This window comes from Micropterus salmoides, unplaced genomic scaffold (assembly GCF_014851395.1).
Source record: "Micropterus salmoides isolate LMB-PRFRI ecotype aquatic unplaced genomic scaffold, ASM1485139v1 Ms_hic_scaffold_13, whole genome shotgun sequence".
NCBI lineage: Eukaryota > Metazoa > Chordata > Actinopteri > Centrarchiformes > Centrarchidae > Micropterus > Micropterus salmoides.
In genome coordinates, this window is record NW_024040374.1 from 21,451,251 (window position 1) to 21,465,585 (window position 14,335).

At 40.7% G+C, this 14,335-nt stretch overlaps 1 protein-coding gene across 1 annotated transcript; it reads right to left on the reverse strand.

The window, feature by feature from the left end:
- Positions 1-10,942: 10,942 nt before the first annotated feature.
- foxq2 (forkhead box Q2) lies at positions 10,943-12,527 on the reverse strand. The gene is made up of 2 exons (XM_038716562.1): positions 12,048-12,527; positions 10,943-11,317 (listed from the first exon to the last, which is right to left on the reverse strand). Exons 1-2 carry the CDS (start codon positions 12,525-12,527, stop codon positions 10,943-10,945), a joined length of 855 nt encoding a protein of 284 aa, XP_038572490.1.
- Positions 12,528-14,335: the final 1,808 nt, after the last annotated feature.

Genomic DNA, 14,335 nt, shown 5'->3' on the forward strand with positions numbered 1-14,335 from the left:
CTTGTAAACATGGAGAAACAAGCTTGGAAGCATTACTTCTGAAGGTTGCTGAAGTCAACTGCAGGCAATGGAAAGCAGTTAAAGCACTAGTCTGTAAACACCCCTGAGAGGAACCTATACCTCAGTAAAAATTCAGCTGTAAATAATGTATTGAATGCAAACTTAAGGTCCACAGGGAGATATGGATAGGCTCATTACTCTTTTAGTTTGCTGGCCTTTTACGTAGTCCACGCAGCTCTCAACAATCAACTCCAGATGCTCCCCCTCTCTGTTTTGATTTAAGGATGCTTTTACCTGCGGATATTGTTATGGATATAAGTATTGTTTTTTATTTTCTACACATTGCCCTGGGGTTTGAAGGCTGTTAACTCATGCACCCACCCACATGCTCTGTGCCCTGTTAAGGTTAGTGTGTGTGTGTGTGTGTGTGTGTGTGTGTGTGTGTGTGTGTGTGTGTGTGTGTGTTTGTGTGTGTGTGTTATCTGTGCCGGTAGTTGAGGTGTATACGTGGCTTACGTCTGTGTGCCCTGTCCGGGGACTCATTGATCTCGAAGCAGGATGTCAAACATTTTAACGCTGATCTTGTCCTTGTTATTGCCTCGCACAGCCGGGTTGTTAATGCATTAAAAATCGTTTGTCCCTATCTTTCCAAACTTATCTCACCCTACTGCCCTGAGCAACACAAGAATACCCCTCCGTTGTAACATACACACCACTCCCGTCCCCCCTCCCTCCACCCTCTGTTTTTAACCATGTCCTTCCATCCTCCGTCTCAATCAATCTTTACGACACCCGGTTGCATCTCTCTAATGTTTCCGGACTTGACCGTATCCCCGTTCAAAAATTCTTAATTAAGCCCGTTCTGTATGTTTACCGTTGGGCAAATTACAATCTGACAGGGCTAATAAAACAACATTGGCGAGAGAAGGCCAAGAGGAGCATGTGCTATGACCCTAACCTCTTTCACCTGTCTCTATCTCCACCTCAGCTTATCTCCCTCCATCCCCACCTCTTCATATCTCCCTATTTTCTACCTCACAGGTTTTGAGGAGGAAAGGGAGGGGATGGGAGAGAGAAGCGGTGGTTTGGCACCAGTTGGTCAGGGTCTCGTATCCATCGCTGTCAATGTGACTATTTGTTTTAAATACTCACATGTCATTACGCTGACATATCTTGGTAATACCATCCAACCTACTTGCTTCTCATCTCTGATTATTAAGATTCATGAACCTGCCTGCCTGCATGTCAACTCTTACAGATATGAGTCATATATCTATGTTCACATCAGCATCTTTCTTCATTTAGGTATTGACTCATGCAGTGTTCTCACATTCTGCAATCCATAGCCCACGCAGTGTGTATATTATATCTCTATTTCTGCACAGTTTTGTCTGGTCACTTGAGAACTGCCATTTGCTTTATGCTAAAGCATGATGGAGAGGGAGGTCATGTCACAAGGATCTCTTCAGCTGCTTGGCTTAATGTTGAACACTAAGATGCATTAAACAAAAGAAGGACTGAGCCCAGTTGCACCAAATACAATGACCTTAGTCTTTACAACATACACATAAAACAGTATGTAGAATGACAGGAGTGATGCAAGAAAAATAAATGCCAAACAGCTAGAGCACTTCTCTGTACCAAGTTGATTCTACACACTAATTCTTTGCAAGTTTTGAGCATGTGGTGTGTGGTCTTTATGAACAAGAAATGAAAGGTGCTATACAAATTAAGTTTATTATTATTATTAATACTGGAAAAGTGACTTAAAGAAGCACCATGAACTCTAACTAGACCATAGGCAAACTAAATAGGGTTGAGTGTGCTGTTAATGCAAAATATTCTCCCACAATGCAATGCACAGAAATAATGGAGAAGCTGCATTCACCTGGAATAATAATATATAATAATAAAATGAACTGTGGGTGGTAGTCATAGGGCTCCAGAAAGACCTTGGAGAACAAAAAAATACTTTATGTTGCAGGTATTGCATCATTAGTTGCATGTTAAGTATAAAAAGAGAACGTATATTAATTTTGTTTTTTACTTATGCTAAAACAGTATATGATGACTATTAGGACTGTAAATAGTACAACATGTATATAATAGAATGTAGTATGGATTTGGGACACGTCGCAAGTGAGGTTAAGCCTTCCCTAAATATTTAAACACAACCGAACTCACCTTACAAAACCAAACCTAGTCATGACAACAGTAGTTCATCTGCATCAAACTGTAAATGGAGCTCATCCACTATAGGACATGAAAAGGCCAGTAAGAGCAGCACTTCTCATACAATGAGAAAATGGCTATGTTAACTCTTATATAAAGTCTGTTGGTAGTATATTGTCTTACAAGGTATTAAAGTGTTTCTCACAAAACTGTGATGGTGCTACATGCAGCAATGCAGATCATTGTAATTTTATTTGCCCAGGTTTTGAGATTTTCGCCTATTTTGGAAACTACTTTCTATCAAAGGAATTGTCCCTCTAAAATTGTGTATAGTTCTGTTGATTTACTGGGGACACAGGGGGAAAAGGGATTAAGTAACCCCATATGGTCTAGCGGTTAGGATTCCTGGTTTTCACCCAGGTGGCCCGGATTCAACTCCTGGTATGGGAAGATGGCCTGGTTGTTTTCAGCCTCGATGGTTCATGCAAAACTAAGAATTATCAAGCAGTAATTATAGGTTTGGTGGTTCAGTTCCCAGCTGCTCAAGCTATGTCAAGGTGTTGCTCAACACCAAATATCTCCCTTTGGATGAAAGAGTCAAATGAATGTAATGAAAGATACATTTCTCTTGATTTTTATGAAGTTAAATTGTTAACTAAGGTTCGGGAGCGGAGCCGCGCCTCAACCACACCTCTAATCACCTGACAAGGTGACCTGTGCTACTCAGCCAGCCTCGTTTGTCTCAGATTGCTCGACCCACCCTCCCTTTCCCTTCCCTTCAAACATTCAACTTCCCCCCTCATCCCCTTCCTCCACTCATCCCTTCACCCACTCATCCCTTCACCCACTCATCCCCTCATCCCTTCTTGTTCAACTCGGTACCGTCTAGGTACCGTCTGGGGGGCCAGTAACTTAATTGGGTGAAACCACATCCGAGTCTGAGTCTATCAGACGGCATCCTTCTTCCACCACCACCCTTCCCCACTACTTCCATTTATCTATCCGCACATTCAGAATATTCATTAAACCTTTAAATGACATATTGTTGTGGCGTGGTCCTTGCTAGTGAACTGCATTCATTTTCCAGTGCTGTGAGCACCACAAACTTGATTAATCAAATAAAGCAAAAGCCATCTTGCGTGGCTAGTTAACAGTAGAACAAAGTAAGGAATCGCTTAGGAACCGACCCTTTAAAGCTCCCCTAAACCAACCAAACACACCATGCAAAACCAAACCAAAACCAAGTCAAAGCCAATAAAACTCAATAGTTCACCCTACTTAACCAGAATCAAATCTAATTGCCTGCAGAGCAAAAGAGCGGGACATTGTTTTACAAGGTATCAACTATGAAACTGTGAAATGATAAAGAACCACTGAGAAGCACGCATTTAACAAAATGACAAATGCATAGACTGTCTTCTCGAGCCCACAGTCAATCAGAAACTTGTGTGCAGCTCTAAAGAAGTACAAACTGTCGCAAAACTGTTCACAATGTATACATGAGCGCCGTGTCCAGGTTGATGGTCCAATAGACAGAAAGCCTGACTGAAGCACTGTGTGCATGTGAGTGACAACGTATGTCAGTGTGCGTTCTGCCGTTTGTATGTTGCACTACACCACCTGACAGGTGCAAAGCCCTGTGGGATGGCACTGTTGTATCTTACACTTGGCTGAACATATACCGCACATCAGAGGTGTAACAAATCCATTCCTGACTGCCAGAACCTTTCAGAGAGTTTCCGTGCCTGTGAACAACACATCTTCAGGTTTCCACACCTCAGAGCTGATGTGTGTCTGACACACGGACACACACAGATGAAATGTAGCCTCACAAGAAAAGTGTGTGACTTCTGAGGAGAGAGACTAGAATTGGTAAAGACAGTGTAGACGAATCCGCATGATGTGTATTAGTGTGTGTGTGTGTGTGTCTGCATGTATGTACGTTTCTGTGTCAAGCATCCGTGTCTCAATGGCATCTTTAGAGTGGTTAATCAGAGGAGAGGTTGAGGAGTGTCAGAGTGTCAGGCTGGCTCCCGTGAAGAGTCCTCAAGCCCTCTCTCTTTGTGTGTTGACACCTCTTAACCTCGGTCTATCATCTCTCACACTCACACACTCCACTTCTATTGACACTCGCTACCCCGCAGCTCTCCGAAGACCCGCGGAGAATCCACTGCAGTGATTGTCCGAGTGAGGGGAGCCTCGCAGCCTGCAGAGAAGAAAGGATTATATAATGCGCCGACATACAGAACAACATGAGGATCGGATTTTGTGGTTGTTTGGTTTCTTTTCCCTGACAGTTCTGGGAGGATAAAAGAGGGAAAAATGACAGGGGAGATTAATAGATCAACAAATTGAACAAATCTGTCAGCCCTTGACAGAAAATGCTGAATCTTCACATGCCATCAGTTTGTAAATGGATCTCTCCCTCTTTGTCTTCTCGTGCCAGGAAGTGATCGGTGTCCACCACTGTCATAGGCTAGTGTAAGTGGGGTCAGGAGCTCGGGGTCAACTGAGAAGAGGTCAAAGGTCATAGAGCAGTGGGTCTTGTTAAAATACCTTTTAGCCTCCTTCAGGGATATTATTTAATGACTCTAGGAATAGGTTAGGTTCCAGAATGACTGTTTTGTGGTGGAGACCAGATGATATATGTGTTCTGCTTTATGCCAGATGTATATTCATTACCCTTTTTAAAAAATCAGGATGCAAAGGAAGTGCTGGGAGGTCAAGAGGGGTCACATGTAAGAGGTCACATACATATGTGTTTTTCTGGAGTACCTTTGTTTTGGAAGATGCACCTTCCTGGAAATGATCATCTTATATAACACCTCCAATGGTTCTCAGCTTGTGTATTATAAGACAGATAAGGGGATTTCTTTGTGTCGCTAATTAAAATCTTCAGGAGCTCATCTTGCACAGCACATTTTTTCCCCCTCTTGAACTGTCGCACAGGCTCTACTCGAAGAGGCTAGCGCAAAACTGGGTTGTGCTGATCAATATATTGAGAGACATTTGAATATCAATACAATGAGCATGCTGTCGTCCATCTTAATTTTTAATTTGGTGATAATAAGTGTATTAATTTTCATAACTTCGATTCAATAGCCTTGGAAAAATGAGCGATGGTGGCCCACTTTTTGCGCGGCGAATATGCATCTCTCTCCACAGTGCTGCCATTGATCTCTCCTGTGCCGGTTCTCCCCTCGCTTTGTCCTCCAGTCTCTCCCTCTTTCCTTCCCCTGAAACCATTGCACTGTAAAATTCATCCTTATACCACATTTCAGCAAGCTCACTGTGCACACTACCTTTTATCAGTCCAGAACTGTTAAATTAATAAATTGATATTGACGAGCTATCAGCTGGGGGGATAAATTATTTGGGAGCACAAGGCTAGGGTCACATGACTTTTAGTACCCACAATTCTGTAATTATTCCCCATGAGAAGAACCTCGGTGTGGTGCCCCCCACCCCGCCCCACCCCTTTTAGAAATGAACAAACACGCATACACACTATCACATGAAGAACTATAAATATCCTCACATACAGTGGATTACATGGGCCGTGGGGATACTGATGATCATTACTGCTATCATAACGTCATGATACAGGATGTTAGCCTGTCGGAGATTGCATTTCATCATCATGGTTTACACAAAACTGAAGTGAAGAAAACCTACAACGTGTATTGAGTGCAAATGATAGAATATGGAGCCTTGTGTTGCCGCGACATAAAACAGGTTTCTAACGTGCAATGTAAAACAGTGGGAGGAACCAACTGCAGCTGATGTTCTTTGCTCTGTAACAAATGCAAATGAGAGGTGTAACCTGGGAGGGAGGTGAGCGCTACATAGGAAGGGGGCAAGCGTGTCAGAGTGCCAATCATGAGAGTGCTCTTGTTGCCCTCCGGCCAACTGCTGACCTTTCGACCCTGGCCATGGCCTAAATGTCAGAGGTCACCGACCAGGGTCAGTGCAGATCACTGCAGGACCCTGGCCAAGGATGCATCGCCATGGCAACACTGCTCAGTATAGGAGGAGAGATGGGGGTGTTTTGCATTCTGTATGCTGAAATCATGCACACAAACACGCACTCTGCTTGTGCCCCAATTGGTTTCCAGTGGACTAACAACAATTCAACAATTCAAAAGAAGGCTGGCACAACCACTGAGCAAACACACTGGTTGGTCACATCCACATGAATCATTTGGCTGGCTACAGAGGCCATATTTTATCTGCCAAGATGGCTGCACAACCCTGCCATATGCTCCAAGACAGAGGTCAAAGTGTCACTAGAAAAGGGATGTATCTGAGAATGCATTCTTTTCGTTTAGGAATAATACCAGTGGGGAAAATAGCCTATGGATTGAATTTCATTATAAAACAAATAATTAATGTTATACTAATCTTGCTTAATTTCTACATATCTTAATTTCAACAGGAATAACTGAAAATGACGATGGGCTAAATAAAATTTAAAAAAGAACAACTTACCTCTTTCATGAAATGGTCGAAAAGTGGCGGAGATATTCGTTTGCACCTTGCGTCATCTAGTGGTGGAATCAGACCTCTTCTTGGCGCTGCTGCTCGGCTCCTCAGCGCGGTAAAAGAGGGTGGTAGTGGTGGGGGGAACCCAGCTAGTCTGCTTTTGTCTCCGGGGAGCTCCGGTCGATGCCTCGTCCCACCATATGTCTGATCGCAGCTGCCAATCAACAGGTCAACGCGACCCCGGGGAGGCAGACACTGGTGGGGAGAGATCAAACACTGGACCTCGGGGATGACAGATGCAGATGGAGGGGGAAAAAAGGCAATAAAACATTGCTTCAAAGATGGCAACGGTGCACTGGGAGGCAAATTATTGTTAACAGTAATCTGCAGAATAGCGCCTCGCATTCTGATCGATTGACTATTATGGAGCCTTTGAAGCCGAGGTAACGCCAGACTATTGTTCATGGTGGGACACAACCAGAAAATAGCAGCAGGTTTTGGTTCAACTATAGCGCTTCCTAAGCCTTAAATACTACTTACTTCTATGCAATCATGCTTTCTAATAGACTTGCAATTTGGTCTCCTCCAGGCTTTGGGCCTATTGAGTTATTCATAGGCCTCCATTCAGTTGCAGTCGCTGCACGATGAAACGTTCATTTCCCGAGAAAAAAGGCAAATAATTAAGTGGAAAAAGTCAAACAAGTTGTAAATATTTCATTTAAAAAATCACCTGCTTGTCTATTAATTGCTTTACTGTCTAATTAGCTTTTTGAGGAGTGGACTAAAATGCTCTGTTTTACCTTAATCTTTAAATCTAAAATCTAAACTAATCTAAAATTAACTTTAATTAATCAGGATCAGAATCAGCTTTATCTGCCAGGTATGTGTACACATACAAGGAATTCGACTCTGGTTTGAAGTTGCTCTCAATGTAGTACTTATGCACAGAACAATTTACAAGAAGAGACATACAAATAAAAACAAGGGCAATAAAGCTTTACAAAGACAGGTATACATAAACATTTAACTATAATAAGCTTAGTGAAAAAATAATGTGTATAAAGACTAACAACATACACATGTAACAAATAAAAATTAGTACAAAACCAAAAAAAAATAGAATAAATATTGCATAGAATATATACATGAAGTAGTTGGTTATGTACAATAGCCTATGTGCATGTATACATGCCTATATATAGTATATACAGCATGCAGGATTTATATTTGATAGTGATGGATGAAATGTGTACTAGTTAAAGCACAGTGTGTATTTTAAACCTTTGGATCTACATTTTTTTAAATTATTATCAAGCGTTTTATTATTTTTAATAATAGTTTTCAGAATATTGAACAGGCCAAAAGTACCAAAAGAGCAACATCAGTCAGACTAAATCAAAATGAAAGAATGGCATACACACAAGTAAGTGCTATACCACAAACCAGGGTTTGTGCTGAACACTTGAACTGGTTACAATTTTTGAAATGAAATAGAAGCAAGAAGGCCCTAAAACCGACAATAGTCAAAGATGATTTACTATCATTAGATGTTATAGGGCTCTGCAGCTTGAACTGTTCACTGGTCTAAAGTCAGGTCCGGATATCAGCCAAAGACCACATCAGTTAATTAAAAAGATGCTTGGAGACATGCAAACATGTTATTTTAATAGTAAGACCAAACAGAAATCCCCAGATGTCAAATCAGACAATTAAATGTTCCTTTCATCATTTTTAATTTTTATACATTTTGTCAAGATGTCAGATGTCAGTGCTATTATTTCAAAGAATTACGGCTATATCAAAGTTTTAGCTTTATTCTCCAAGTCTTTTAGTCAAGTTATTTGTGACTGTAATATGTGTATGTGTCGTCAGCTGTAACACAGTGTCACTGAGTGAATGTCTTATAAATCTAATACAGGCGTCATGAAGACAAAAGCAGAGACACTATAGATCCTACGATTACAGTGAAGTTATTCACTTAATTTTATTCTAAAAAGGTGTTGGGTTAAATTGTGTTTACAGTGCTGCTAGTGAAATATATTACACACAATGTGAGCTAAGCTGAAAACAAGTCAATCTGTAAAACCCTTTTACCTGTGATCTATTTGCACGTACAGGCTCCTTCATCCTGTGTTGCGTGACCTGTTTTCTGTTGAGTCTAGTCAAATCAATGAGATACATGTAAGCTAAGGAGAATCAGCTTTGGAATGCTGCTGTAAATGTATTAAAACACGGCCATAATGTTGCATTGCCATCTCAGCAGGACTGATCTTCTTAGCTCACTCTCTGCTAATCAGGAACAAATCTTTGTGCTTTAATCTACGGCCCCCTGCACCCTTCCGCCCATCCCATTAGATTAACAAAATGACATGCACATATGAACACACAAAAACACACGTGCAGAGCCCATGACCTCAATCTCATTCTCCTAGAAAGGATAGTTAATTAGAATTTGGTGCGAGTTTGTTGAGCATAAGTGATGTTATTAACAGCGTTTCTGTGTGTGTGACAGGAAAAAGGTTTTAAGGTAAATCTATTTCAGTTGCTTATATATTATCAATCAATGAGCTTCACACTTCACACTAATGTTGTTATTTGTACAGTTGCATGTGTACAAAGTGTGTGTTTCAGCAAGAGTTTTAGGAGTTTAGGAGTATGTTTGTGTGTGTGTGTGTGTGTGTGTGTGTGTGTGTATTGTAAACTCTTACATGTGGATATGTTTGTATGCCTGTGTGTGTGTGTGTGTGTGTGTGTGTGTGTATTGTAAACTCTTACATGTGGATGTGTTTGTATGCCTGTGTGTGTGTGTGTGTGTGTGTATAGCAAACATATGCAACCTCATTAAAGCCTTAAAGCTGGTGAATTGAAGAGGATTTGATGCAGAGAGCAATTCATGGGAATTAAGCAAATTAGGTCTCCAATTAGCTGCTGACATTGAATAGGAAGATTTGGTGAACAAAAATTAATTAGATGGATTTGACATTGTTCTAATGAGCATCGCCAGAAAATTAGTTTTTGTTGTGAAGAGCACACGCTCTCGCTCTCTCCCTTAAACTTTATCCCTCAGACATATTATTGTCTGTTTAGAATCTAATTTCACATCAAATATTTCCTCATTCAAATATTCAATAATTTTGCAAATAAGAAGCCCACATGAGCGGAGACAAACAAACTTCCGAAAAGTCAACGTATGACCTAATCCTCTTAGGCTTGAGCACCGTGGATGTAAATGCCAACCTTTGCAAGTCAGAGAGGAATTTCACTATTGATGTGAGAGCCGGGCATGGAAAAAATTTACTTGATTCTTACAATGGCAATATTTTAGAGTCATCTTATGACTGAAGAGACAGTTTCAGTTATTTATTTTAGGGTGTCTCTTTAATTATATGTGGCTTTTATCATTTAAACAAATCACACACATAAATCTTAATAAGGTATGAACTTTATTGATTTTGACAGTGACCCTGTGTTCAGTGTAAACTTTAGTATATCTTTCATTATTTCAGAGGGGGTATGTTTCTGCCCCGACTGGCTCCCCTTCTTAACACTGAGTCCCAAAAAAATCCCTCGCACCTCTCTCCAATAAATCAGCCTCCCCTCCCTCTCCCTGCATCCTTCCCTTTCCTCTGCTGCCTTCATCCCTGACTTCCCGTGGTCATCCTCTTTCTGCAGCAGTGGTTACAGATTACACTGTGTGATAAGCTTCCCCATTTCTTGAAACTATTTCGGATTGCTCAGATTATCTGGCCTCATATCCTCGGGAGTCGGCTTTGGAAAGCCCAATTTTAGTCTCTTAAGGCTAAAGATTTTGCATCCCGACAGCTTTGACTAATTAGCATCTAACACCGGGTGGTATTTTAGCATTGGGCTCACTTTTCGTACTATCTGCACGCACAGGCAAGTGCGAGCACACACACACACACACACACACACACACACACACACACACACACACACACACACACACACACATATACACACCCACATACACAAAGGGCAGCTGATTAAAAACATCACAAGGTGTTGAATGAATTCATACAATTTAATGAGATTATATACAAATTATTTATTATTATTTTTATTCTAAAAATGTTCAGAATACAAATCAAAGTAGTGCAGTAGCTTCATACACTTTATTTAATTATTGAACGTACTAAAATCACTTTGCCTTTAGATTGCAGAATATAATTAACATTGTCCAAGTCCACTTCAAGTTCAACATCATCTAATGATATGCTCATCAGCAAATAAGACCGTATACCTCAATAATAAAACAAACTATTCACTGTCAGGGTATAGAGGCACGCAGTCCCGGGTGGAGCCCCACTTGTGGCTGCACACTGGACCACGGCCAGTAGAGTCTGGGTGCCAAGCAGGACAGAGGGAATGTTTGGGCTTGAGGGCAGCACCAACAGGTCGTTCTGTGGGCCCGTGCAAGGGCGGGGTAGTAGGGGGAGTTTAGGGAGGAATGGTGGAGCTGTCCTGCCACCCTGCGTACTCTCCGCCGCGCCCTCCGACAGTGGTAGTCCCCGTTAGAAAAGTCCTGGTAGTTTGATGGGTGAATCGCCCAGAAGTGGCCTTTACCGTTGTCACTGCGGCCTGCTTTGATGAAGCAATCGTTCAAGGACAAGTTGTGACGCACGCTGTTCCTCCAGTTTTTGTCCTGTTGGAGCAAGAAAAGAAAAGAAAGCTGGTTAAAACCCAAAACCTATAAGTAAGCGTTAAACAGAGTCACCAATTGAAAATTAACATAGGTGGCCGTTAAGTATCACTGATCCTCCTTAGGATGTCACCTTGTCCTGTTGTTGGCAGGATGCGTGATTCCGTGTCAAGACATTATATGATTGCAGTAAGAGACAACACCCTAAGTTACCTTTTTAGCACGTCAAACCAGTGATCAACTTTAATCCATTAGGCTACGTCCAATCTGTTGTTGCACCTGGTGAAGGCAGAGGCAGTTTGCAACCTAGCAACAGGATTACTTTATTTGTGAATTTGCCAACAAGAAGATCATCTAGTGTCCCTGCGAGCACCTAATTGCCTAACCACTCAGACAGATTACCTGCGCCAAGTAGGTCGCTTCACTTGTGAAAATGGCTGCCACATTATTTTTTTCAGCAATTGAATGAAACATGCCGAAGACGTTGGGCAAACGCGCTTTCTTGTTATCCGTTTCATGATTGCCTTAGCAGTAGCTGTGATGAGTTAATAAAGTACAGCATGATTCATTTCAAAAGAGTCCCACAGACAGATGTCCCCTCACATTATCAATCCATTTGACTTTCTGAATTCCTCCGCAACTACAACTATTGTTTTCTCGCAGTGCCATACATGTTAATCTCTGCCCGCTAGGTAAAAAGAATAACACAAAAAAACTGAATGACTGAACGTACCTTACTCTTGAAGTAAGGGTAGTGGTCCATGATCCACTGGTAGATGTCACATAGCAGCAGTTTCTTCTGCTCTGATGCCAGGATTGCCTTGGAGATGAGTGCAATGTATGACTGGTTAGGTTTGTCCGTAGACTTCTCTGGGCTGCTGGTGGTGGTTACCTCCTCCCCCTCCTCTTGTTGCTCTTCATCCCCCTCCTCTTCTTTGACTTTCCTTTCTTCAGTCTCTGACCTCTGTAGCCGCTTCTCCTGTATCTCAGCGTGAATCCCCACCTCTTCGGGTTTAGGATTCTGATGATTTGGCATGTTGTTCGCTATCTGCTCTGCTGTACGACTTCCTGTCGCTTCTTCTTTGGAACCTTTGACTCCTTTATTGAACAGAAGATAGTCAATAGTGAAGCTCAGTCCCAGCCTTTCTCTGCCGCCAGTGCGGCTGCTTCTGTCCTCCATTGTCATCTCTGAATTAAGATACCTCAGACTCATTACAGAGGTTTAATTGGTTCCAAACTGGCTGTTGAATTAGAATCAGGTGATAAATTAAAAGTGTCTCTCCCAAAAGTCTGCTCAGAATTTGGTGTCTGAGTTTCAAAGCATGGCTATTTTGTTTTAAAGTGCAGGACCCTTCTTAAATTGAAAGCTTCAATGCCCCTGGCTTCTTCCGCCGAAGTCTTACTGTTGACAAGATCACAGATAAAGATGAGCCTCTCAACTGTTGTTAACCTTGACGCGCTAACGAGCGACACAATCTTAACCTGTGGAAATGACGTCAGTCTATAAGACTAAATACGGCAACTTTGGTTAGCAACAAATTTGAATTTAATGTTCACGCTAACGATCAAAAATACTTTCTCAGTATCCAACAGCCTCCTCCTGAATCCTGAAAGAGTTGTGCTTCACAGTTGTGAAGGTGACTCTATTTATATGACTGTGAATTTATCCCTCACAGAAAGGGGCAAAGAAGGCACAGGGGAGGTCGAGGTAGGGGGTCTCAATTGAGGCGGATTATTTTTATTAACTGAAGCAAATCTTTGTAATTACGGGAGATTAAACACTCAAGATTTAGTAAGACGTGGTGTGCAGAGGATGGATGCTGTAGAATCAAAGGCCTTTTAAATGCCAGTGTTATCCTGTTAAAGTTGTTTTGTCCATGGTAATGGTGGCCAAAGAATTACTTCAATTACCAAAGAGCAGTAATTAATGGGTCACGTTTAATGTTTTGGAGACAAAACACATTCAGTCTCTTTATATTTAGGAAATAGCACGAATGTACTGTGCAGACATTGATAATCACTACAAGGTAACAGAACCGTAAAGCATATGTGTGAAAAATCAAATGACTTAAATTGCTGTTGTAGAAATTACCCTTTTGTAATTTGTGTTTCCTGTGACTAATTCTTGTAAACTATTTTTATAAAAGACACTTCTTGTTGCTTTGTTAATAGCCACTGGAAATGTTTAAGTTTGTTCATTCACAAAAAAATATGTGTTTTTTCTGCTTGTGAGTGAGTTCAACAATTATAATCTCAGATATCTTATAAGATCCATTTCAGAGATCAAAACTGAAAGCCTCCGCACTACTACATTGTAATGTATTATATTGTATTATTTAATTGTGTCATATGTATTCATGTGTTAGGACTCTACTACAGACTTTATCTCTGTGTTTAATTAAACTTTACTTATTACATTTTATAATGAGTGTTTTGATTTGCTTTCCTCTTTGTATTTGTTTACAATCTACAGAACACTTGACTTGTATGTTGTTAGTCAGTGTTATTTTTTGTATCTATTTTTCATCTACTTGTATACTTTATTTTTACCTATCTGTGTTCACCTTTGTTTTCCATGTTTCTTGTTGTATGTCTATTTCTATGTTTCTGTTAACTGTTCTGTGTGTATGTACATCATGAGCAACTTATAACTTGAGTCATGTGTACACATACATTGGCCAATAAAGTTGATTCTGATTGATTGTGATAATATTTTAATGTCGACAATGCATTGACGTCACTTTTTTTTTCTATGGTTATAGCTGGAAGTAGTATAGTAGACTTGTTTATGTTGTTATGATACACAGTTCAAATATCTCCACATCAGACCCTTGTGAATTACACTTTTTGATGCTGACATGAATTGTGGGTTTTATATTTACACTGTTGATGTAAAATGCCATCATTTCAATAATTTAAATAATTTGTTCTGTGAACTGAGTTTTTACAATGAAGAAAAGACAAAGGTCCTTAAGTGTTTTTCACCAATTATGAGGATTAAAGCACCTAATCCATCTTAAA